Below are 26,646 nucleotides of genomic sequence, written 5' to 3'. Positions count from 1 at the left end.
AAAAAAAAAAAAGACTTTAGGGGATTCCAGCTTGCAGGTCTCTCCTTCTGTCTCTGAACCTGTGAGCAGATACTTGACTGGCAGTGTGTTCTGAGAACCATGTAGTGATGTGTATGTGGTGTGTGTGTGTGTGTGTGTGTGTGTGTGTGTATGTGTGTGTGTTAGAGAAAGTAGAAAGTCAGAGAGAGAAGAAGAGGAAGCAGCAGAGAGAGAGAGAAAGAGAGAGGGGGGAGAGGGAGGGAAGGAGGGAGGGGAGGGAGAGAGAGACTGGATCTTGCTGCAATTTTCCTGCCTAAGCCTCCTTGGTGCTGGGTGTAAACACTTGTAACACCACGCCAGCTCATTATCACTAATAGTATTTTACAGTTAACACCCAGAAAAGAGGTTCTCTTTTTTGTTTGTTTGTTTCTGTTTTGTTTTCCTTGGAGACAGGGTTTCTCTGTGTAGCCCTGGCTGTCCGGGAACTCACTCTGTAGACCAGGCTGGCCTCTGCCCCCCAAGTGCTGGGATTAAAGGTGTGTGCCACCATCGATCACCCAGTGGAAAAGAGGTTCTTAGAGAGGGGCTAGCCTTGAGTAGTTTTATCCTCACAAACCTGCTTCCTCTAAAATATTGAAGCACTTGTCTTGGGGGGAGAGCAATGTGAGGTGGCTCCTTAATCCAGTGACGCCTCAGAATGTCATGGAGACACAAATGGCGATCAGCTACAAAGCAAAGAGCCTTGGGGATTCTGGCAACTAGCAAAAGTCAGAAAAGGTCAAGGGAAGAACCATCAGAGCGTCACTAGGGAGCACCACCCTTCTGAAACCTTGATGGAAGAATGGGAATATCAATCAGGAGGGTAAGCGGTCATTCCAAGGTTGGCAGCAGCAGGAAGAGACAGCCAGGCCTAGGGATGAGAGGATACAGGAGGAAGAGGGATATCCTACCCCAAAAGTGGTATCAACAGGTAGGATCAGAATCTATGTGCAGGCATGAAGGAATAGCTGGAGTTACTCAGGAAATGTCACTTCTGCTGAAATGCCACTAGAGAAGACAGATGCACCACCTGCCTTTCTCTTTCTGCAGACCTTCCACCTCCTACCAGAAGTGTCCACTGAGCAATGACAGAGGGAGCCATCTGACTAGGAGGCCTGGATTGCAAGTGTGCACACATGCCCCAGTTCCATGGGACCCAGAAAAGAGCTGAGCAGGACAGTTATATGAACACAACTAGGCCTCCGGGCAGCAGAGAATGGGGTGACACAGTGATCTTCAGTGGACATTGATTATGGCAAACACGCATGGGGTTCTATAGAGCAGTCGTCCACTTAGATCTTGAATAAATTTCTTTTTACAAAAAACATTTGGGGCTCAGTGTGGTGGCTCATACCTCTATTCCCAGCACTCAGGAGACAGAAGTAGGCCAATGTCTGTGAGTTTGAGGCCAGACTGGTCTACAAAGTGAGTTCCAGGACAGGTCTACACAAAGAAACCCTGTCTTGAAAAGTAAAAAAGTAAATTAATAAAAAATTTTATTTTGTAAATTGGGTGGTCAGTGACTCACTGTGCTCTCTTTTGGACATTTCTAGATGATTGGAATAGTTTCTAAATTCTTTTTCTGAAAATAGTTTCTAAACGTAGTTTTCTATAGGAAAAAAAAGAAGGCATGTCCCAGATTTATGGCAATAGTAAATGTTTTCTTCATGTCCAGACTTCCCCATTTCCTATCCCACTTCTCTTGAGAAATAGGCATTTTTGTGAATTTAAAGTCTATTAAACCAACAGCTTTGACCCTTTGGCATGATGGCTTATTAAAGGCAAGATGGAAGGGTCAAGAAAGCCACAGAAGAAGGGGGTCTGGCAAGGAGGAGGCTTAGGGGGAGGAGGGGGAGGAGGAGGAAGAGGAGGAGGGGGACCAAACTGTCCTGAAGTCTCCTGAAAGCACCTTCCTTTGAAACTTGTTTTAGCCACTGACTACCTGGGAGGAGCTTCACAAGTCCTTAGCTCTTCATGCCTCCATTTTCTCACCGTGAACTACAAGTAATGAGAGTTGAACCCAATGAGTTCATTTTCCAAAAAGCACTCTGACTTTTGAAAATGTCAATGACTATTACTATTTTTATTATTTTATCTTTTTAACCTTCAGTGTCGCTAGTGTTCCTGGTGACTGACAAACATTTGGCTAGGTCAAATTAGTGAAGAACATTGTCCTTTGCTGAGTTGCATTTTCCTGTGCAACTAGTCTGCTTCTAGTTGAACATGAGAATATAAATGCAGAATTGCCCTATGTATTGTGGCTGGCCGGGTATGATATCTGATAGTCAAGAGGAGTGGGTTGGCAGTCAGTGAAGAGTGTCCTCCAGGCAAATACTTCGGATGATTCAGCTTCAGTATTCCGCATGGAAAGGGAAGTCCTCATTATGACTTGCCCTGCAGCAACAAGCATGAAGAAGAAATTGTTCCACTGAAGCAACAGGTTTGATCTACAGTGCACTCTATTCAGCATGTTTGTGCTCCCTCAGCCTCTTCTCTCACAAAACCATAAGAAAACTAGATGGTGGTGCATAGACCATGACCCTCCCCCAAAGTATGAGCTGAGTATTTGAAGGAGGGCCTACAAGCAATCGGTGACGAGGTCACAAGTAAATTGTCATCATGAGGGATCGTAAGCAAGATGACAGACACAACAGCTGAGGGCCCCAAAATCATTCTCTCAATTTATTCTCGAATTGCTGTGAAGCGAGAAACACTATTGAGATCAGCAGATTGGCTGTGTGTAGTAAATACGATGCAAATATAAAAAAAAGAGCTTGACGTGTCTGCTGTATGCTAAATGAGTAAAGAGCTTGACGTGTCTGCTGTATGCTAAATGAGTAGTCACTGAAGGTTGGCTGTGATTAACATTGTCATCTCTTTGTGGCTAAAGCAACTTGGTGACGTCACCCAAACTACCCAAGGCCCTATCACTAATGAAAAGTGGTAGAGTTTCAAGTACAAGCCAGCTAGTTTTACATTTGAGTCCTTCAGTCTATGACCTCACTCGCATATCTAACTCCATGTGGCAATCCTACTTCATGCCAAACACACATCATAAATACATCTCAAATAGCTGTTTTCCATTAATCCTGAATCTGATCTTCCTCGTCTTTGCCACTATGATCCAAGTCGGGAGACTGTCCTCCTCAAGTCCAGTGACTGTCTTCCTCCTTGGATTACTATACTGCTTCCCTGTTCTCTCAATGCAGAAGTCAGTATGACATTTTAAGATGTTATACCAAATGCCAGCCTCTGCTCGAAATCCTCTCCTGGCATCTCAGTTTCTCCGGTTATAAAAGCCAGTGTTGTTCTCTCGGTCTATGCCACTCACTGTGGGTCCCGAGCCTGTGGTCCCTGGCTTGCTTTCTGCCCACAGTGCCCTCACTATCATGCTGGGGACTGTTGGCTTCCTTGCTCGAGTGCTCTAAACCTCTCACACCTCTCACACGGGGCCATCCAAGCTTGCTCTCACTGCCATAGATGCGGTTCCCCTAAATACGCGCGTGGCTCATCCTTCACGTCCTTCAGCGGTGGCTTTGTCAGCACAGCTTCCCTTGGACAGTCTTGAATTAAAGTATCTTTTACACAGGGCTCGCTATTTCCTCTACCTTTTGCCCTATTTATTTTATTCTATAGTATTTGTCACTCTCCGACATATACATCAGAATTACTTCAGTTTCCCTCTATAGAATATGAGCTTGGGAACAGGAAGTTTGTCGTATGATGTCCCAAACATGTAGACCATTCCTGTCCATAGCACACTGCAGTAAGTCACTGGGTGAATGAGTGAGGGAAGGAGAACTTGACTCCCACACAGCAGTGACAGCTCCTTTCTTTAAAATCCTTACTCCACGTGTAAGATTCAGAAACTGGGCATCAAATGACAATGTCTCTGCTCTTAGTGATTCCCCAGGACCCAAACTATTTTTAACCTTTCACAACTGCCAGGAAATAGTATTTGAAGAGAAAACCCATCCCATAATCCCACATGCCTTTCATTCCTTCCTACTAGTTCTTCACCCTTAGAAAAAGGGCTGATCAACCTCCTGCTTAACCTGGTACAACTTACGCAAACAGGCCACAGGCCCTCCAGTTCCTGTTGAAGCTGAGAATGGCGGCCATGTCCTCCTCACTCAACTGGAAGTCAAAGACCTAGAAAGACAAGAGTTCCAAAACCATCCTCAACAAAGAAGGTGCTGGTGGTGTATGGGGTTCTAGGTGTTTCTCCCATTATGTATACATTGCATCCAAATTATTCTGTAAATTATGACTGGGTTATTTAAGAGGGATTAATGTTACATAAGCAGGGTTTGTAGGTATGCAAGTGTGTACGATGACTGAAATCCCTGAGGGGCCTGTCAGAGACATGTTCTTTCAATCCATTCTATACCCTTATGCACAAAGGTGGGTTGAGTAGACCAAGATAGCTCAGGTATACTTTGTACTGTTGACACTGTACTGTTGACCAGGACAGTGTGTGGCCTGTGATCTAAGTGCTGGGGAGTAGGCAGAAATCTTTCCAGTTAGATAAAGCACACTTGTGCTCTACAGACAGACTGTTGCTGGTGCCTCCCTCTAACCCATCCTTGACCCACAAGTGACCACTGTATCTCTATTGAGGCCAGCTGCAGAGCCTAAGAGGTGATAAGGTAGTTGGAAGAAGGGAAAACACACTGGCAAAGACAGGATGGGATTAAAGCTTAATCTCTTAAGGATTGTCTCTAAGCCTACTCAACTGAGGAATATCTGATAAACAGCCCCGGTCTTACCTGAATGTTCTCCTGTATGCGAGAAGGTGTCACAGACTTGGGGATCACCACCACGTTCCTCTCTATCTGGAACCGAATCAGAACCTGTGCACAAAGAGGGGAGAGCAGGCATTCACTTACCTACATAATTCACTTACCTACATTCACTTACCTAGAGCCCTTCTAGTGAAACGAATAATAAAATATATCTATATTTTCTGTGCCTTATTATTCGAGATGCTTGAGAGTCTTCAACTTATGTCCCCAGGTCCTGAGAGCAACAGTGCAGTTTCCCCAGATAGGAAGGAGGAAGGCAGCCTATGCTCACTGGCAGACAACTAACTGATGGACAGAGTATTTCTCTAATGGCAGCTGTATTTCCTTGTGATCCCAACAGACTTACATTTCTTAATTCTTCCCCTCCAGCAGGTTAAAAGAAAGCAATACAAATAAAACACAAGACTGTTGCAGAGTATTGTAAACCCTGAGATTGTGTTACTTACTGGAAACAAAACTATTTCTACTTGTGGTGTGGCTCAACCCTAACATGCACCTTTAATCCTGGAACTTTCCATTTTTGTAAACAGGATTAAATAAGGTCATAGGTCAAGAGGTGGAGCAAGGAACCAGTTGACAGAGAGAGAACATAGGAAAAGAAAAACATAGAGAATAAGAGGAAGTCAGGTGGATGGACAGAGAGACGTACAGGAAGTAGAAGGGAAGAACATTCAATTTGAGGGGTTTTTGAGACATGCAAACAAGGAGAATTGCCTTTTGGTACATCAGTTGGAAAAAAAAAAAGATCAACTGGATTCTTTCTCTGCCCCTCTGAACTAGCAGGCTTTTACCCCAGCACCTGGCTCCTGAGTCTTCATTGGTAAAACCAAATGATTGAGATTTTGTTTAAAAACAGCACACGACCACAAGAACACATTGCTAGATGAAAAGAGAAAAGGGAGAAATACTCCATTTTACCTGTGCTGCAGTTTTTTTGTGCTTCGCAGCAATTTCTTTAATCTTGGGAATCTCCAGTAATACGGGGTCCTCTGGTTTGGCACTAGAGGCAGAAAGAAGGCTGGAGTGAAAATCACTATGGCTGCTATGTACCCGTGAGCATCACTGCCGGGACAGCACCAAGGCTGAGCACCGCCGGGAGCCAAGCAGAAACACTGAAAGCTTCATTATCTATCCTATGAGTCCATTTATGGGACCAGGAGCTTCAGAGGCTGCAAAGCGTGACCCAGCACTGCAGGGTGGAAATGTCATGTTCCCTTTCATGTTCTCTGAGCATCAGCTATGACCACTGTTCTGTTTTTTTTCAAACATTATTACAGCTGCATTCCCTTTTGGGTGGCCCAACACATTGCCAAAGATAGACACATTCTTCCCTATGCCTTGGAAATTATACACGAATATTAACAAATTATGAAATAATAGTTTTAAGAGTGATAAAAGAAAGCCAGCACTCTGAAGCCTTACTGAGGTCTGTCTGGGGAGCCCAGGGGACTGTAGGCTGTGACGGTGATGCCCTTGGAGTGACAGTACTGGATCAGTTTTTCCTGAGTGAGGTAAGGGTGGCACTCGACCTGCAAGAGAAAACATCTCCATCACTAGGGAAGCAGGCCTGCTTTCTGAGTGCTTCAGAAGGACTTTTCCATACAAAAAAAGACTAACTGCAACTCATTGATAGACGTGCTACAAACCAGAACCAGAAATCCCACCTCCTGCACACAGACCTCAGAGATGAGACTCTGCAGACAGTATTGAGCTCGCCCCCCTAGTGCTGAAGCAGGCTCATAGCAGGACCCCACAGCAAAGGGAACTTACCTGGTTGGTCACTGGCTTATGTTTCAGTCCAGGCTTGTTCAGGAGCCTTTCAATCTGGAAGTGGTTGAAGTTGGAGACTCCCAGAGCTTTCACCAGGCCCTGGTCCACCAGTTCCTCCATGCCCTGTCACAGGGAGGAATTTTGTTTAGATCAGTGGTTCTCAACCTTCCTAATACTGCTACCCTTTGGTTCACTTCCTCATGTTTGGATGACGTCCAACCACAAAATTACTTTTGATGCTACTTCTTAATTGTAATTTGCTAGTGCTTTGAATTGTAATGTAAATATCTTATATATGATATGATATGATATAGTAAAAGGGACATTCAATCCTTGCCCCCCACAAAGAGTCTTGACCCATGGGTTGAGAACTGATGATGTAGATGTCTGTGAGAGGATACAGGGATGCTGGCTTGCTTAGTCCTTTGTTGGAGAAATGGTTCCTACACGGCAGATTAAGTGAAGCACTAAAGAAGAGTTTTGTTCTAGACTGTGGTGGCCTCATGACTGCTTCCAGCCCTCCTACTCTTCCCCAGCTCAGATGTAATAAGAAAGAAGAAGGCAGGTTTTGTGTACTTTCTGTTCTCAACTCACACAACCCTGGTCATCCAGGAAATAGGCCCTGTGCCAAGATTCACTCCTATTGGCTTTCTTTTTGCATTTTATTTTGTGGTATTGCAGAATGAACCTAGAGTTCCTCATGAGTTAGACAAGCTCTTCATAGCTGAATGATTCCTCAGACCGTCTACATTTCCTTTGTCCATTTTGAGGGTCTCTCTAAGTCAAACAGATTTGTTTAGGCCTTACTCTGCAGGCCAAGTAGACTTTGAATTGTGAACTTCCTGTAGTGAGAGTTTTGATTTCTTTAAAAACACAGTTACCTTGTGTGAATATGTTTTTGTTTTAATCCCAGGTGTGGGATAAGAGGCTGTTTCATAACAGATGATTATGATTTGTCTCATGCACTAGCAGGGGTGTGCTTTTTGCCACTTACAGATAGCTTAATTTTAGGAAGTCTGGAGTGGGTATAAATGATAGAGTCCCCAGAGGACCTGTGGAGGTGGCTTCTGCCCCGCCCCCTGCAGCTCCTGGTTCCTGTTATTGCAGTTTGTCAAGTGGTCATCAGCAAAGAGTCAAAAAGAAGTTGGAGATATCCTGCCCTGACAAAGACTGGGCTTTCCCCAAGGAATACAACACCCCTAATCAGCAGGCAGTGGGCTAAAATAACTTACACCCCCTTTCCCCTCTAATGTTCTTTCCCTCCTACCTAGTGTTGCGGGCTTAAAAGGGATCAGGGTAGAATAAGCATTAAAAAGGAGGTATAAGAACACAATGAAATAGAATGTGTGTGTGTGTGTGTAAACCAACAACCTCCTGCCTCTGCCCTCAACGTAACTGTGATTACCAGCCTACACCCAGTCCTATCTGCCTATCTGGATTGTAATACATCTCTTTCCTACCAAACACAGTTTGGTGTGCTTGAAGATACATAAACCCTGGTAGAAACACCTATCCTAGAACTTCAGTCTACCCTATTAACTACATGGAATTAGCCCAAATGGAATCAACCTGAGGATTTGGCTTTTTTTTTTTCTATCCACAGTGATCTTGTTCTAAATTTTCCCAAAGATAATTATCCAATCCTATAATGACAGCCAAAAATTGAAAATAAATCCATAATTCATTCATGATAAGTTCCTGTCCAGTAGTTGCTATAATATAAATATATACAATGTGCTTCCTGCTTGAGATTCTTGCAGTCCAATTCCAGTGCTAATGTTTCTGTCGATGAGCTGTCAGCCTCAGTGCTAGGCTATCTCAGCTTACTTGACAGCTTGAATAGCATAGGGATCAGGAAGGAGAAGGAGGAATTGTCCAATCTCTGGATAGACATTAGAGGGAGAGTTTAAGTTGGGTCTGGAAAAAATAACATGAATAAAGGTGGTAAAATTATGAGCAGATTGGGAGGAAAGAGGAGCAAGGGCTTAGAGGCAGGGGCAAGCAGGGAGTGTTCAGCAGACACTGTGTAGTGGTTCCCAATCTCAGATGCATCTTGTACCCTCTGAAGGCTCTAAAGGGAATAGGTACCTCGACTCTACTCCCAGGGCATCCTACTGATTTCCTCTGGGATGCAGCATGGACATTAGGATGTTCAAACACCTTGGAGGTTTTAGTACCTGGTGTGAAGCACCAGGGTGAGTGAGGGAGGACTTCACTAGGCAAGACCCTTAGAGATCTAAGGGTCCCAGCATCTTCTCAGCAGGAAGCAAGATAAATGGTACTCTGTGACCTGGGCCGGGTTTGAGAAGGTTTAAGATTCATCTTGATATATTTAGGCTTTTAAAAATATATCCTTTATCTATTATTAATTGTAGTCTTTGGGGATTCTACTGGATTAGCGGTAAGTCCACAATGCCACCCCATGTTGACATATCTGGTCATGCTGGTATCTCATCAAAGCCACTGACCTGTAGTGTTATAACATCTATCTGTCCATTTATCTGTCATCTATCTTTCTTTCTCTCTGTCTTTCTTTCCCTCTTTCTTTCTACCTACTTACCTACCTATCTGTGGTGATTTGAGTAAGAATGATCCCCATATATTTGAATGTTTAGTCATCAGGGAGTGGCACCACTTGCGGAAAAATTAGGAGGTGTGTCCTTATTGTAATAGATATGACTTTGTTGGAGGAAGTGTGTTGCTGAGGGTGTGCTTTGAGATGTCAAAAGCCCATGACCAGCTTAGAGTTTCCCCCTCTCTCTCTTGACCAATGGATCGGGATGTTGCTCTCTGCTACTGGAAACAGCACCATTTCTGCCAGTGTGAAGCCATGCTTCCCACCACGATACTAGATTACTCCTGAAACTGTAAGCAAACCCTCTTTTAAATACTTTCTTTGTAGTAGTTGTCTTAGTCATGTTATCTCTTCATAGCAATAGAACACTGACCAAGACTGTCTGTCTGTCTGTCTGTCTATCTATCTATCTATCTATCCATCCATCCATCCATCCATCCATCCATCCATCTATCCAGAGTATTACTGTGTAGTTGTAGTTCTACCCGGCCTGGAACGTGCTCTGTAGAACAGGCTGATACGGAACTCACAGAGATCTGCCTCTCCCTACCTTCTGAGTGCTGGAATTCAAGGCATGCAGCCACCATGCTCAGTTCAGCACTCTATCTTTTCATTCCTTTAAAGTGTTTTGTGGGGATGGCTTTATCGATAGCGGTGCTGAAGGTCAAGGCTTGTGACTGAAGTTAATTTCCAAAAACCCACACAGTTGAAGCAGAGAACCTACTCCCACAAGTGTTCTCTGACCTTCACAAGCGCCATTCTCCCCAAAATGGACAAATGGATGTTTGGAAAAGACAGAGAAAACTTATAAACAATAGTAATACAATTAGACAGAATGCACTTGGGTGGAGTCACAAGGGAACCTGCCAGAATTTTTTTTCCCCCTGAGAGCACTCAGAGAAGCTGGAACTTACCTCCCAAGCATCCAAGAATGTATATTTACTGCTGAGAACATTGCCTTTATCATCTGTGGGTAAAAAGACATTTCCAGACTGAAAATGCAAAACAAAAAGCTCATTAGGATCTAACCTGGATACACCTGGTTCTCTGGAGCAAGGTTTGATTGAGGGCAAAGGCATACCAGTAAGAAACACCTGCATCGCCATTTGTCACACGCTGGGGAATACACTTTAGACAGCAAACCTTAATAAAATGTATGTATCACTCCACTGTGGGCTACAACCCCTGTGTGTTTGACACTGATGGGCACTGTTTCACTATCTGTCCTTAATATGTTGCAAAAAGCCATTATCGTTACCATGAAAATTGACCCAACACACCCAAATCCATAGAAACTTAGGAGATATTTTGGTTTCAAGGCTATTTAGACAAAGATTCAAAGACTTCATCCAAAGGGCATGGCTAGCAGGAGACCCTACCCAGCTTCCAGCTGAGGTTTGCAGTATGCCATTTTCACCAAACCTGGTCACTTGGGCATCAGAGAATTCACATCCCTTCAATTTCTTTTCTTTTTTTTTTTTATTTGAATGGGTGTTTTGCCTGTGTGTACCACATGCTTGTCTAGTTCCTGTAGAGGCCAAGAAGAGGATGTTGGGTCCTCTGGAAATGGAATTACAGACAGTTATGAACTTCCATGTGGGTATGAGGAGTCAAACACAATCTTCTAGAAGAGCAGTCAGTGTTCTCAACTGCACAGTCACCTCCCCCCTTTCAACTGTGAGGAGCAGGCAGGAGCAGGGCCCCAGGTGTTGAGCTTTAGTTCTTGAGACTGTAATGAGCATCTGCCAGCATTTGGGGGGTTTGTTCCTGGATGCTGCTCCCCAGTGGGATGGTGCTATGATTGACAGGAGAGTTGATCCTTGAAGTGTGTTATACAAGACTATTCCAAGAGATCCCTCTCCCTCTGCCCAGGGAATACATAAGAAGCTGACAAGCCAGTTTGCAGTTTGTCTGAGCTGGCCAGAATCAGTTTCTCTCAAGCCAACTGTAAGAAAACATTGGCATGTGGTTCTCCCACATACAACACTAGATTGCTTTGCAGGCCATTGGCTTTGTGTTGTGGACAAAACTCCAGATATAACCCATCCCCTGACCCTGCTTTGTTGATACAGCCCATCCCCCACCCAGCTCCAACAGGGCTGCTATTTTCTGGCATCTGCTTGGCAGCTATAGATAGGGCAAAGAGCAGCTCAAACCTGAAATCCCTGTGGCCAGTGAATTAGATACAGGTCCAGATAGTCCAGCTTCAGATCTGAGAGGGTTTTCTGGAAGGCTTTCTTCACCAGGCTTTTCTCAAAGAATGTGGGCCACAGCTGCAGGGTGTGACAGGGGAGCATTAGGACCAGGGAGAGAAAGGCTACACCACACTCTCCCTGCTTTGAGATTTGCAGCTGCTCTAACCCCAAGACACACAATTCGTATATTATACGGTTAGTTAAGAAAGGCAACACAGGGGCTGAAGAGATGGCTCAGCAGTTAAGAGCACTGACTGCTCTTTCAAAGGACGTGAGTTCAATTCCCAGCAACCACAAAGTGGCTCACGACCGTCTGTAATGGGAGCTGATGACCTCTATTGGTGTGTCTGAAGACAGCTACAGTGTACTCATATAAATAAAATAAATCTTTGAAGAAAGGAAGGAAGGAAGGAAGGAAGGAAGGAAGGAAGGAAGGAAGGAAGGAAGGAAGGAAGGAAGAAGGGAGAGAGGGAGGGAGGGAAGAGGAAGGAAGAAAGAAAGGAAGGGAGAAAGAAAGAAAGAAAGAAAGAAAGAAAGAAAGAAAGAAAGAAAGAAAGAAAGAAAGAAAGAAAGAAAGGCTACACAGTAAGTCACCAGCACTCAGCAAGTCAACGTCATGCATTGTGTTCTCCTGCTCTTGGTGTTAGCACATTTGATAACTGATTAACATTTGACACTCCTGTGTTATTCTTCCTTGGCTGTCAACTCTCAGGGGTCAGGGACTGGGTCTGGCCCTAGTTCAAGCACCCTGACCCCTCTGGGAGCAGTTAACCCTTTCAGTACTCTCTACTCTCCAAGCCCATCAGGCGTGCCCGCTCCAACAGGGGGTCTATCTGTCGTACCAGTTATAGCGTCCTGGAACACGAGTGTTTTAGTGTGCTGTGTCCACTGCAGGGCCAGAGCCCCTCAAATACCCCATACTCAACACCTCTAGTTTTTAATAACACTTTATAATCCATACTTTTTACTGAATTGAAATGAGAGGAGGTACTTACTTGACAATAAATAATGTCCCCACCATTTCCAAAATACACATCTGAGAATGTCAGAACCAGAGTCACTGAGACTACAGTGATAAGCGATAAGGTTCAGGGCCCATCTTAAATATACCCCTTATTGCTGCTTGGAGGGTAGATTCCACTGACAAAAAACAGGGAAGGGAGGTTCAATGGAGCCATCTCTACTATAAGAGAACAAACAGTGAGGCAGGGGGACCAGCATCAGCACTTTCTTACTAGTACTGACTTGGCGTGGACATTCATGCAGAGATATAATGATGAAGAGAGAGGTTAAGAGAAAACAAAGAACAGGAAAGGCTAATAAAGCTCTTGACGCTTCCCATACCCAGATGCTTCCACTTGCCTTGAAATCATGTCCATCAAGTGGACCATTGTACCTTGCTGACGATGAAGAGGTCCTCCCTCCTCACAGCCTTCTCTTTGATCTTCTCTTGGATGGCTTCTCCCACATCATTCTCGTTCTGATACACATAGGCACAGTCAAAGTGGCGATACCCAGCATCAATGGCCGCCTTCACAGCTCCCCTGACTTTATCTGGGGCAGACTGAAAGGCAATAGAAAAGACCATTAGAATCCATTCTTTCTTCCAAGTCCTCCTCTAAGGCTCCACATGGGCCAGATGTCTAAACCACAGCCTTGCTGGGGTCCATTTCAAGTGGACACCGGAGTTGGGGAAAAACATACTTTGGAAAACCTTTAAAAAGAAAAGAGTGAATTATTTTATTAATTATTAATTTTTATGGTTAGCATATAATAGAATTAATTGGTTTCATTTATGGAATATGGCTTGCTGCCAACTCTAGGGCCTGAGTTCAAGCCCTAGAACTCCCCCATGGGAGAGAACTGACTCTCCAGAATGATCCTTTCAAAGGCCGAATGCACGCCAGGGCATAAAAGGTATTTGAACATTTTTATGAACATGTTTGCATGCACAGAAACATACTAATAAATAAATGAAAAAAATGCAAAAAGAAAAAAAAACCGTTAGGTGAGGCACGGTCACCACCTTTGCATGCCTTTAATCCCGGAGGCATAGATGCAGAGGCAGGCTGATCGCAGTGATTTTGAGAGCAGCCCGTTCTGCACAAGACTTTCCACACTAGCCATGTTACACAGTGAGACCCTGCCTCAAAAACGAAACCTCAAAACTCACTAGTAGCCAAGTATACTAGTGCAAGCCTGAATCACAGCACAAGGGAGGCAAAGGCAGGGCAACAGAGAATCCGGGCCAGCCTGGAGCCTCAACTTCTCGGTGAGGTGGTTCACACTAGTAATTCCAAGCATTTGGGAAGTAGAGGTATGCGGTCAGGACCACTCTCAGCTGCCTACTAAGCTCTATGTCTGCCAGAGATACATATGCCTATCTCAGACAATAATAAACAAACAAACAAACAAATAAATAAATCCATCTGTCACAAAGTCTAGAGATCCTTTATGCAGTTGTCAAACATCGGAACCTCATAAAATTGCAAAGCTTCTGTAAGGCAAAGATCACTGTCAATAGGACAAAACAGCAACCAACAGATTGGGAAAAGATCTTTATCAATCCTACATCCGATAGAGGGCTAATATCAATATATACAAAGAACCCAAGAAGTCAGACTCCAAAAAATCAAATAACCCTATTGAAAAATGGGGTACAGAGCTAAACAGAATTCTCAACTGAGGAAACTCAAATGGCTGAGAAGCACCTAAAGAAATGTTCAACATCCTTAGTCATCAGGGAAATCTTAATCAAAACAACCCTGAGATTCTACCTCACACGGGTCAGAATGACTAAGATCAAAAACTCAAGTGACAGCAGGTACCTGTGAGGATGAAGGGAAAGAGGAACACACCTCCATTGCTGGTGGGATTACAAGCTGGTACAACCACTCTGGTAATAAGTCTGGCATTTCCTCAGAAAATTGGACATAATTTTTATTAATGTATTTATTTATTTGGTTTTTTGAGACAGGGTTTCTCTGTGTAGCCCTGGCTGTCCTGGAACTCACTCTGTAGACCAGGCTGGCCTCAAACTCAGAAATCTGCCTGCCTCTGCCTCCCAAGTGCTGGGATTAAAGGTGTGAGCCACCACTGCCCAGCAAATTGGACATAATTTTACCTGAGGACCCAGCTATACCACTCCTGGGCATATATCCAAAGATGCCCCAACATATAACAAAGACATATGTTCCACTATGTTCATAGCAGCCTTATTTATAATAGCCAGAAGCTGGAAAGAACCCAGATGTTCTTAAACAGAGGAATAGATACAAAAAATGTGGTACATTTACACAATAGAGTACTACTGAACTATAAAAAACAATGACTTCATGAAATTCTTAGGCAAGTGAATGGAACTAGAAAATATCATCCTGAGTAAGGTAACCCAATCACAAAAGAACACACATGTATGCACTCACTGATAAGTGGATATTAACCCCAAAACTTGGATTACCCAAGATACAATTCACAGACCACATGAAAGCTCAAGAAGTAGGAAGACTGAAGTGTGGATGCTTCCATCCTTCTTAGAAGGGGGAACAAAATACTCATGGGAGGAAATACGGAGACAAAGTGTGGAACAGAGACTGAAGGAAAGGTCATCCAGAGACTTGCTCACCTGGGAATCCATCCCATATATAGTTACCAAATGCAGACACTATTGTGGATGCCAACAAGTGCTTGCTGACAGGAAACTGATATAGCTGTCTCCTGAGAGGCTGTGTCAGAGCCTGACAAATACAGAGGCGAACGCTCACAGCCAACCATTGAACTGAGCAACAGGGTCCCCAGTGGAGGAGTTAGAGAAAGGACTGAAGGAGCTGAAGGGGTTTGCAACCCTATAGGAACTAAACCACCAACCAAAGAGTACACATGGAGAGACTCATGGTGTCCAGCTGCATATGTAGCAGAGGATGGCCTTGTTGGGCATCAGTGGGAGGAGAGGCCCTGGGAAGGCTCGATGCCCCAGTGTAGGGGAAGGCCAGGGCTGGGAGGTGGGAGAACACCCCCATAGAAACAGGAGGAGGGGGGATGGGATAGGGGGATTCCGGGGCAGGGGGAGGGGGACCAGGAAAAGGGATAACATTTGAAATGTAAATAAAAAGTTATCTAATAAAAATAAAGAAGTTAATAAAACCTCAACAGCTGCACCATCACTGGAACAAGGAATTGCTGCCAGCCACTCAGAGGCACTGGGGTCCAGGCTGAGACCCCCACCCTCCTGGGCATGCACTGAGGAGCACAAGGTCCCCTTTCTGCCAGCATTGGCCCCTCCTCCTGAAACCAACTCCTTGCTGCTGTTGAAATTCAGAAAGTTCATCTCTGTGAAGTTTTCCAGGTGAGTAGATTCCTTTGAGATCTGCAAGTGGTTAGCTGTTGTTTTGACCAATATGAAATTTCTGGTTTGGAGCAAAACAGCTTCACTCACTAAACATTGGCATGAGCCTCGCTTTGGAGCGACTTGCCAGGAGAGGCGAACACAACACAGCCAGTGTGAGACCTGAGCTGACTCTCACTCGGTCTCTCTGTCACCCAGAGCTCGGGCTTTAATATGTGGGAACTAGTGGAGTCCTTGTAAAGTGAAGGTGCCTGGGCTGGGGTCTGAGACTGCGCTTTCACAGGCTCGCAGACTACCCAGAAGTAGATAACGGAGTCCTTCACGTGGGTAGCGAGGGGAGCTGGGTCGTTTAGAGCTCCGTGTTCTAGTTCTAAATGATTCATCCAGTAACAAATATACAGCCCAAACCTGTAAATTGTGAGGTAATTCTGAGGGAAAGCTTGCTAAGAGAATAACTGCCTGGAGATGATTGCTTGTTGTTCTTTGTAAAAATCCAGGAACAGCTGGGAACCCGACACTCGTTAAGGAAGTTAGAAGCCAGCTTTGAGGCCTGAAGCAGCACAAAAGCTGAAAGCGACTTAGGCCCTAGCGCTGGAGTTCCAGCCTTACCCCACCCCACCCCACCCCCACCCCCACCCCACAGATGCTGTGCAAAGAGGAAGACATGCTAAGACCTGTCCCCACTTGAAAGAAGCAGCTGTTCAAAGATTGCACACTCACCTTCCAGGTGCCCAGGCCCACAATGGGCATCCTGGCCTTGGTACTGAGTTTCACGAAGGCGGCCGTGGTTGCTGCAGAAACGGTTAAACGGAACAGACAGGCGGCGCCTCTGGCCTCAAGTAGGAGTTTGGCACTGGTTTCCTGTCCTTGAGGAGACAGGCTCTTCTTCCCTCTGGCAAGCAGCCGCGGCCTGGGGGCGGGCACTGGCACAGGAAGTGCATTTCAGTTTTTCCGTAGGTCCGATCAGCGTAAACGCTGCAGAATACAAACTTTCCCTGCTGCAGAGTGCAAGGCTCCTGCAGCAGTGCCCACGCGGGTGTGTGGACAAAAAAAACAAGCTGTGGAAGATGAATATGTAAGTTTATTTAATGAAGATCGTTGCTGTGAGAATGGGCATACTCTAGTGAACCCTGTGGGTGTCCAACAAGTTTTCAGCTATGGAAAAAAATTCAAGGCAAACAAGGAGGCTTAGAGCAATCATTTTGATATCAATTAGTGCTGATAGATAACCCACTACTATCAGACTAGCCAAATCAGTTATTTTTGAAACCACTATTTCATTAGCTACATTATTCATAATGAAATATCGGTGTGAGATCGAACAGACAATTGGCTGATGTCCTTGCAAAAAATTTTTTTTCGGTTTTTATTATTTATTTACATTCCTTTCCTTGTCTCCCCTCCCAAAGTTCCTCATCCCATTCCTCCTCCCCCTTGCCTCTGAGAGGGTGCTCCCCCACTCACCAGGCTTCCCTGGGGCCTCCAGTCTCTCCAGGATTAGGTGCATCTTCTCTCACTGCAGGCAGACTAGGCAGACCTCTGCTGTATATGTGCCAGGGGCCTCCAACCCGCCCAGGTGTGCTCCTGGTTGGTGGCTCCGTCTCTAGGAGCTCCCTGGGGTCTGGGTAAATTGAGTCTGCTGGTCTTTCTACGGGTTCACTCTCCACTTCAGCTTCTTCAATCCTTCCCTTAACTCAACCATAGGGGTCCCAACTTCAGTCCAGTGGTTGGATATATCTGCCTCTGTCTCAGTCAGCTGCTGGTAGGGCCTCTCAGAGAACAGCCATGCAGGTTCCTGTCTGTAAGCACATCATAGCATCAGTAATAGTGTCAGACCTTGGCGTCCCCCCATGAGATGGATCCCAGGTTGGGTCTGTCATTCTTTTTAATATATGCTTTCATTTGAAAAGCGGTAATGTGGGCTGGATCTAAGAAGAAAGAAACATAATCTCAACTTCGTTAACGCAAAAGAAACACAGAGTAAAATTATATGTGGTTATAGTAGCCTCTGTGCCCGGCATGGCTCTGGGAGTGTGTAATTCCATCTGTGTTCACACGGTCGCTGTAGATCATGGGAGTAAATTGGTCTAGAAGTAGAACCTATTAGTCATTTGGACATGATCTGTTACTATGAAAACTCTCCTTCTCCTCCTCCCTCCTCCCTCCTCTCCTCTGCTCCCCTTCCTCCCCTCCCCTCCCCTCCCCCTTCCCTCCTCCCCCTTCCCTCCTCCCCCTTCCCTCCTCCCTCTTCTTCCTTTCCTTCGCCTCCTCCCCCCTCACCTGCTCCCCTCCTCCCCTCCCTTTTTTTCTTTCAATAATAAAAGTTTCTTCATTATTCTTTGCTTTTCTTTCAGATTTAATGACTTGACCATGGCACTACTTGTTCCTGTCCACTCCCTCCCAATCCTGCCCCTGATTCCTTCCAGACCTCGCTGGGACATTCTGTTAAGTCAGGCTTGGCTGCAGAAAGCAAGTTACTTCAAGATACTACTGGATGACAAGCAGATCCCAATGACAGGAGCTACTTTATGCTCCTCTGCCACTCTGCCCTTCTCTCTAGCTTCTCACCTCTTAGCATTCCCAGCGCAGCTAGCGAGTGATGGCCCAGACCATAAGCAAAGTCCTGTCTCTCACTGTCAGTGTCTATCATGTGCCAACCACTGCACTCTATGCTGGGATGCAGTCCCTGCCTTCTAGAAGTTTGTGTGGGAGCCAGACTGGGGGGCAGGGGAAAGTCCTAGGAACAGAGGATTGAGAAGGTATGTGTAGAACTTCTGATGTGTGTGTGTGTGTGTGTGTGTGTGTGTGAGAGAGAGAGAGAGAGAGAGAGAGAGAGAGGGAGAGAGAGTGTCTATAGAATGCATTGCATCTATATACATCTATAATACAAAGTGTTGGAGTCCTGGAGTCACCCCACAAACCACATGAAAACCCATCTCAGCCAGACAGGGATGGTTTATTGAACACACACCCTAAGACTGATCAATCAGGGCTGTAGTTCAGAATTTGGAGACTGAGTTATGACCCTGAACATCTTTCTCTGCCAGCTTATTAAAGGCTAAAACCACAATGAGCTCATGCACAGGTGCAGGAAATGTTGCCCAGTGGTTGGCTCTGATTCAAGCCATTTTAGACATAGCAGTTCATATTGACCTTTGATTTGATGGGTCTTATGTAAAGCTTTGTGGAATTTCTTAAGACTAACAAGCCTCAGAACATATAGAACATAACAGGATCATATGATCAGCATGACCTTGCTCTGAGTCAAGTTATTTTTCTGTGCCAATGACTGGCAGGCGTAGCTGTCCAGCAGCCATGGATCAACTGGGTAGACCTACCTGAAAGGGAGGCTGGAAATGAAAAAGGGCGGTCAAGATGAAGCGAAGACAAAGGTTTCTGATCAAAGCTCAAAGTTTAATTTTCAGCTCTGCGTTTATATAGGGAAAAACCCAGAGACCTATCCTTTGTTTCAGCTGGATTGTGTTGCAAAGCAAGCTCAGCGGGCATTCTGCTCCTGTAGGAAACTTCAGGTGCAGCAAGGCGGAAGTCTCCCCCTAGGTCAGCTATGTGGCAAAGACCAACCTGAAGCAAACACTTAAAGTCTATTCAGCCTGATCAAGGCTGGGGGAAGGGCACAGGCAGGCAAATTATAGCAACAGAAAGAGCTGGCAATCATGGAACAAAATGGCTACAGCTACGCTGTGGGGGGAGGGCTCAACACAAAGACTCTAAAGAAGAGAAGAGCCTTGTACTGTAAGACAGGATACTCACACACAGTCATTCAGGACAGAACAGGTTGGTCAGACAGAGTGGCCTGAAAGGCTCCCTCACGGATGGCACTTTGGGGACTTACCCTTGTCTTATTTTTATATGTCATCCTCAGAGCAATAATGGAGCTTTGTGGAGAGTTACAAGAAACAACTAAAACACCTGCTTTGGAAGAATTAAAAAAAATTAGCTATGACATTCAACTGATATTTTAGAAGTTAACTCTCACATCGGGCAAGAGGAAAATACAGACAATTGTTGATAGGTCTTCCTTCTTCACCATATTTCGTACTTTTACTTACTTTTTTATTTTTTTTTAATATTAAAGATCTTATTATATATCCTAGCATAGCCTAGAGCTCACTGTATAAAGCTCATGCCTGAAACTCAAGATCCTCCTGCCTTGGTCTCCTGAATGCTTGGATTTCAAGTGTGGACACCAAACTTAAAACCATTGTAATTTTCAATGCAAAATCTTATAGTCTCTGAACCAGAGCTACACAGACATGTTCCAGAACAGATGGTTGATGATATTTCTCTGTCTCTTAACTCACTCAGCGTAACCCACTGACTTGAAAAGGTCTGAAAGAGAAGCCCTGACATGGCCCATATTGCTGCTAACAACATGGACTCCAAGAGGTCTTGGAGGGGAAAGGTCTAGATTTAAAATGATGATGAATGAAAGGAGAGTAAAATTGTTGATAGTGTGAACAAGAGAATATGACTTCTAACTGGACTTTGGTGGCTTGCAGAGGCGTAGAGCAAAGAACAGCCTCTATTCAGATGCCTCTTGGGAGAAAGCACACTGGGGCTGAAAACCTCTGTCTCTCCCACCTCTCTTGAGACAGGGTCTCACTATGCACCTCTGGTTGGTCTGGAGCTCATTATGTAGACCAAGCAGGCCTTGAACTTACCTTCCTCTGCCTCCCAAGACCTGGAATTAAAGAGAAGCACCACCATGCATGGCTGGAACTTTCCCTTTTAATTCAGAAGTAAGCTGTGTAATATTCAAGCTGTTAAACTTGTTAACTTTGATTAGAAAGTGACCTATGGGCTTATTTTCCCCAATCAAACCCAGGGAAGGCCGGTGATTAATCACCCGAGTGAACATTGGGTGGCCTGAATACAGAAAGGTGTAAGAATGACCTTTGGTCTAGTAGTCACCTCTTGCCTACCCTGCCTGAGTGCTTGAGACTGTAATACCAGTTACTGGTAAGTCTTCTTGGGAGGCAGAGGCAAGCAGATTTCTGAGTTCAAGGCCAGCCTGGTCTGCAGAGTGAGTTTCAGGACAGCCAGGGCTACACAGAGAAACCCTGTCTTGGAAAAACAAAAAAAACAAAAAAAAAACAAAAAAAAATTTTTTTTTACTTCTAAGTTGTCTGAGTCACTGTTCTATTGCTGTGAAGAAACACCATGAGCAACACAACTCTTAAAAGAAATCATTTAATTGGGGGCTTGCTTACCATTTTGAAGGGTTAGTCATATTCATTATGGCAGAAATCGGACAGGCATGGTGCTGGAACAGACGCTGAGAGCTTTATATACTGATCCACAGGTAAGAGGCAGAGAGAGACTGTGTCTGGCATGGGCTTTTGACTCCTCCCAGTGAAAGTTCCTTCCAACAAGACCACATCCTTCTCAGATAGTTCCACTCCCTGATGACCAAGCATTCAAATGTATGTGCCTATGGGAGGTCATTCTCACTCAAAGCACCACAGAAGTTGAAAGTCATCCTTGACTACATTAGGATATTTGAGGTCAGCCTGATCTAAGCTAGGAAGTCTGTCTTTGAAAAAAAGAAAGGAAAAGAAAAAGAAGAGACAATGGGAGAGAGGGAGGAAAGGAGGTAGAGAGGAAAGAAGGAAAGAAAAGGAAAGGGGAAGGAAGGAAAAATAAAGGCCAAGAAAAGAGGGGCTGGACAGATGGCTCATTCAGTGGTGTGTTTGTTCCGCAAGCATGGGGACCTGACTTTCTGATCCCAGACATCCATGTACGTAGTCAGGACCAACAACATGTCTGTAATTTCAGTCACTGAGAGGCAGAGACAGGCAGATCCCTGGAGCTCAGTGGCCAGCCACTATAGCTGAATCATTGAACTTCAGATTCAATGAGATACTCTCTCAGAAAATGAGACAGAGTAAAGATTCTACAGTGGACTTGTGGTCTCTACATTAAGCCACACACATGGTTAAATACACTCACATGAACACCCATAAGTACCACACACACAGCATATACACAAATTATTTTGAGAAAGGCTGCAGGCACTCACTACTAGTGTGTTTGCTTAGCATGTATACAGTCCTAATTTCAACTCCAGAACTGAAAATAAAGTTGTCCCTTATGTGTCCCACCATCAGTATATATATATATATAGTATATACAAATATATTTGTAACATACCAGTAAAAGGTGAGGATCAATTAGGGTTTTGAGATCACAAAGCAGTAGGTATAACTTGGCAAGTCTACATGGTAAGAATAAAAAGATTATATACAAATTTTTCACATAAATTTCAACATTTCCCAAAATAAAAGTTCAGTGAGAAAAGTGTCATTAGTTTTCATTTTTATAAAACCTTTAATGTATTTTTTAATTCATGATCACTGTATCTTTATCATCTATCTATCTATCTATCTATCTATCTATCTATCATCTACCTATCAACCTGTCAACTATATATCTCTATTGTTTTGGAAACAGGGTCTTCTGTTGGCCTGGAACTTTGACTTTGAAGCAATCCTCTTGGTTTGACTAGAAATCTCACTTGGCATGGACAGACCCAGTCGGATCTCCTCCTGTGGGAGGAGCAGAGTCCCAGTACTCAGGTAGGTAAGGAGTCGGCAAGTGACAGAGACACAACACACCAAAAAGCGGTTTGAATCTGCTGCAATTTTACTTCTGCAAACATCTTAGATACATACACATGATTTAGGAACTACTTTTTGACTTCATGCCAGGTTACATCAGGTCATGATCAGATAGGGGGTTACATATTTACAACTTAACTTAAAACTAAAATGGACAGAGCAGGAAGTGGTTTTTTTTGGGAACCTTTTGGTACCCAGTGGTTAATCAACCCAGAGTTGAGGTCACTCTATTATTAGAATTCTGCCAAGCTGCAGTCTGAGAAAATTTGCTGTAGCTAATAAATTTTATTAATATTTTATGGCCAGTCAGGCCAATTTGGAACACTGTATGAACTCCCATATATGGCATTGGAGGGGCTGTTGTCCTGAGCCTTTATGGAGTTTTCCTATTTACTGGAGGATCCCACCAACACCCCCTGAGTAAGTAATGCTTCCTACCATACATTACAGTTGTTGGAATTCCCAGACTATTCTCCTTAACTTCTGACACACCTTCCAGGTCTTTCCCTACCAGCTGTTGAACTTTCATCCTTTCACTACCCACTATATCTGGATTTCTCACCAACAACTCTTCCTATTGTAACTGATTCATTACATCTCCACATTTCCTTCCACTTAACTCTGAGTAAATCTTGGGAAAATAGGGGATCTTGTGTTGAATAGTTCATGAATCTTCTTTGATCCAAGTCTGGTATTACCTGGTGCTGATCATCAGGCTCATTGGCATCAGTCTTGATAGGCCCTGCAGTGATCACGCTATCAGGAATGTTTCCTGGAACACCCCTTGGGCCCTTGATCTATCAAGATCTGGCCAGATCGCATTATGCTAACTATTATCATAAAAATCAAGAAAGACAAAGCACAGAACCCAAATCCACAGAATTTGATCACTGCACTAGAACAACTTGCAGAAGCAGAATGCCAGGGACCTCTGGGAGGCCAAGTTCCGAGGAACACACACCTCAGGTCTGAAAGCACGACTTTCGCTATGTCACATAGACTCCACCGGAGTTGGTGTGGCACCCACTGTGTACTTTGACAGAATAAAAGTTATCTTAGTTTTCTTCCTATTATTGTGATTAACACCATGACCAAAAGCAAGCCAAGGAGAGGAAAGGTTTACTTACCTTAGAGAGATCCTAGTCACAGTTCATCATTGAGGGAAGCCAAATCAGGAACTCAAGCAGAAATCATGGAGGTGTGACTCAGGTGACATTCCCTCTGCCCTGCTGTCTCTGGCGTGTATCAATTGACAACAACAAAATCTAACCAGGACAAGTTTAAAAGGAAAATTCAGTTTTAGCAAATTTATAAAAATGGTTTTGGTTTCATGAACTTCTCATTGTGCAGATTCAAGCCACAGTCAAGCCTTTAGACTTTAAAAAATCATCCATGCAGAGCAGCCTGCATCTTCTGCAGATGCCTATGTCGGGGCTCAGCCAGCATGGGGAAAGTGAATGTGACTGTATGGCTGGTTCTGTGTGTTAACTGGACACAGGCTGCAGTTATCACAAACAAAGGAGTCTCCCTTGAGGAAATGCTTCCATGAGATCCACTTGTAAGGCATTTTCTCAATTAGTGATAAAGGGTGGGGGGCCCATTGTGGGTGGTGTCATCCCTAGGCTGGTAGTTATGGGTTCTATAAGAAAGCAAACTGAGCCAAGCAGCGGTGGTGCACACCTTTAATCCCAGCACTTGGGAGGCAGAGGCAGAGGCAGGCAGATTTCTGAGTTCGAGGCCAGCCTGGTCTACAGAGTGAGTTCCAGGACAGCCAGGGCTACACAGAGAAACCCTGTCTCAAAAAACCCAAAATCAAGAAAGAAGAAAAAAAAAAAGCAAGCTGAGCAAGCCAGGGGAGCAAGCCAGTAAGCAGCACCCCTCCATGGCCTCTGTATCATCTCCTGCCTACAAGTTCCTGCCCTGTGTGAGTTCCTATTCTGACTTCCTTTGGTGATAAATGGAATGTATAAGTATAAACTGAATAAACCCTTTTCTCCCCAACTTGCTTCTTGGTCATGATGTTTTGTACAGGAATACAATCCCTGACTAAGACAGTGACCATGAGCTGCAGTGACTTCAGGGTCCCAACTGAGGGTATGAAGAACTGTGAAGTGGTTCCCTACAGTTTGATCTCTCTCATAGACAGCCTGAAACATGGTGGATGTTTTAATAAATAAAGTTGTAAGAGAGTTAGTGAGGCATAAACCTATAGCTCGGGAATGTACTGAAACCATCTAGAGCTGTCAGTTGACAAACATGGCCTGTGACTGACTGATTACTTAGTACTGAAAACATTCTCTTCTAGACAGGTAGCTAAGAAAATCAGATGGGTGTTGGCAAAAAACAAACAAACAAACAAAACAAACAAAAAACAGAAAAAACCAACAACAATGGCACCAACAAAAACCAACACCAACCAAAAACTGTCACAAATGAAGAAGGACAACAATTTGCATTAAAAGCCTCACAGACTGGCAAGAAGCTCCTTTCAAAGTCTGAAACACAACCATAAGCACGGGCACACTTCTTGGCTTTCTCCCATTTCTCCTCCATGAAGGAATTTGCCTATGCGAAGGCACTGTATGAGGAAATTTCCAGTTCCAAAGGTAATTGATCATAACTGCCGCACAGTGGTTCAGTAACTCAGGAATGGTTATTCCCTGCACCCGATACATCATGTGGAAGACGGCATATCTGTTTATGATGAAACCATAGGTCTAACAGTCTAACTCGGAAATTATGGTCTGGTTCTTGCAGATTCCAGTGGATTCGGATTATTATAGATAAAGAAGACTTTAACACCACAGTGGATTTCCACAAATGGTTTCCACTTCATTCTTGAATGCTGAATGGTATTTTGATAGAGTTGTTAAATGCTTTAGAGAGTTCTTCGTGAAAGGTGTGAGCTGTGGGGTGAGTTCTGCCCAGTGTTTAGTGGCATCAGGAAGGTTGGTTCTCTTGATGTTGATGGCTCTGTCCCCCGCTACACAAAGGAAACACAGGCAGATGGTGAGCTGCTACATCCAGTAGTCCAGATAATGAAATGTCTGAAACAGCAGGGATATGACTTCTCATTTTCTGATGAAGAGCTCTCGGAAAAGGCAATGGTTTGAAGGCCAGGAATGAAAAGTGAACCGAACCCAGCAGATGAACCAGGTGACCACCATGGCTCCTTATCTGGAAACCTCAAGAGAACGAGGAAGACAGATTATCAGAGGAAAGTGCAGACGACAGCAGTTCTGAAGTGACTGCGTTGGAGCAAGCTTTAGAGGGAATGGACATGAACGACAGTTTTCTGGGGAGAGGAATGGATCTGAAAACGGCACCAAGCAAGATGGCCAGACTGGGGCGGGGGTGGGGCGCTGCAGGCTGTGAAGAGTGAGAGGACGGATGCGCTCATCTCATTGCCTTATCATCACTGGGCAAGTCTTGGCCTCTCAGAGATGAAGGAAGGCCAAGGAGCACTGGTCAGCCAGCACACAACAGGCAGCTTGAGTGTGACATCTAGGGTCAGTGCCCTAAGCCTTTCAACACTCCCTCCTTCAGAACGGGTGAAGCAGAAGGTCAAAGGTTAGCTGGGGAGAAAAAACAAAAGAAAACAAAGAAGCAAACAACAAAACCCAGTAAAATTCATCTGCCAGAAGACAGCCGGAGAAAGAAGCAACCCTGGTCCCAAGTAGTGTGTGTGTGTGTGTGTGTGTGTGTGTCGCGGGGTGGGGGTGGGGGAACATACAAGATGTGAAATCGAGTTCGGAAGCAGTCAGTTTTTGAGGAGACAAACATATTATTCCTATTATGTAGTTTTTTAAGTTACTATAATTCTATTTTCAACCACCTTTGGTCCTTTTTGGACCAAGGCCAGCACGTACAGATATAAACCTCTTTAATCGATAAAAATAAAATAAAAAATCATCAGCTCGATGAATCTAACAGAAACACCATGTGACACTATGTGAATAAGTCATCCATATTCTCCTCACCCCCTTTCCCTCCCTCCCTCCCTCCCTCCCTCCCTCCCTCCCTTCCCCCTTTCTCAGTGCAGGGCTATGAAAATTCTACTTTGAAGGAAATAATAATCATGTGAATTCGTCAAAATCCAAAATATTTCTTAACCTTCAACTAGCAGTTGAAGAGATGGCTCAGCAGGTAAGAGCACCGGCTGCTCTTCCGAAGGTCCCGAGTTCAAATCCCAGCACCCACATGGTGGCTTAAAACCATCCGTATCTCGAGAGTAGCCCTCCTTTTCTTTACTCTGAGAAAGCTCTCAGAGTTGTTAGAGACGGCCTGGTGCTCACTCTTT

The 26,646-nt window shown here is 44.5% G+C and overlaps 2 protein-coding genes and 1 long non-coding RNA gene across 3 annotated transcripts; 1 reads left to right on the top strand and 2 right to left on the bottom strand.

Annotated features, from left to right (window-relative positions):
* On the bottom strand, positions 1-11,342 carry LOC127678455 (aldo-keto reductase family 1 member B7-like). Its single transcript, XM_052173410.1, has 8 exons — positions 11,325-11,342; positions 10,083-10,135; positions 6,594-6,716; positions 6,246-6,352; positions 5,742-5,823; positions 4,788-4,871; positions 4,088-4,170; positions 1-2,412 (listed from the first exon to the last, which is right to left on the bottom strand). Exons 3-8 carry the CDS (start codon positions 6,711-6,713, stop codon positions 2,370-2,372), a joined length of 519 nt encoding a protein of 172 aa, XP_052029370.1. The 5' UTR covers positions 6,714-6,716; positions 10,083-10,135; positions 11,325-11,342; the 3' UTR covers positions 1-2,369.
* Positions 11,319-16,534, bottom strand: LOC127678456 (aldo-keto reductase family 1 member B7-like). Its single transcript, XM_052173411.1, has 3 exons — positions 16,429-16,534; positions 12,760-12,927; positions 11,319-11,441 (listed from the first exon to the last, which is right to left on the bottom strand). The coding sequence occupies exons 1-3, from the start codon at positions 16,456-16,458 to the stop codon at positions 11,319-11,321; spliced, it is 321 nt and encodes a 106-aa protein (XP_052029371.1). The 5' UTR covers positions 16,459-16,534.
* LOC127678457 (uncharacterized) lies at positions 15,655-26,042 on the top strand. The gene is made up of 3 exons (XR_007976566.1): positions 15,655-15,708; positions 22,180-22,308; positions 24,660-26,042. It is a non-coding gene; the product is annotated as an uncharacterized LOC127678457 (long non-coding RNA).
* The last annotated feature ends 604 nt before the right edge of the window (positions 26,043-26,646 follow it).

This window comes from Apodemus sylvaticus, chromosome 2 (genome assembly GCF_947179515.1).
Source record: "Apodemus sylvaticus chromosome 2, mApoSyl1.1, whole genome shotgun sequence".
Taxonomy (NCBI): Eukaryota; Metazoa; Chordata; class Mammalia; order Rodentia; family Muridae; genus Apodemus; species Apodemus sylvaticus.
Note: the sequence above shows the minus strand (reverse complement) of the source record. Positions and strands in the feature narration are given on the sequence as shown.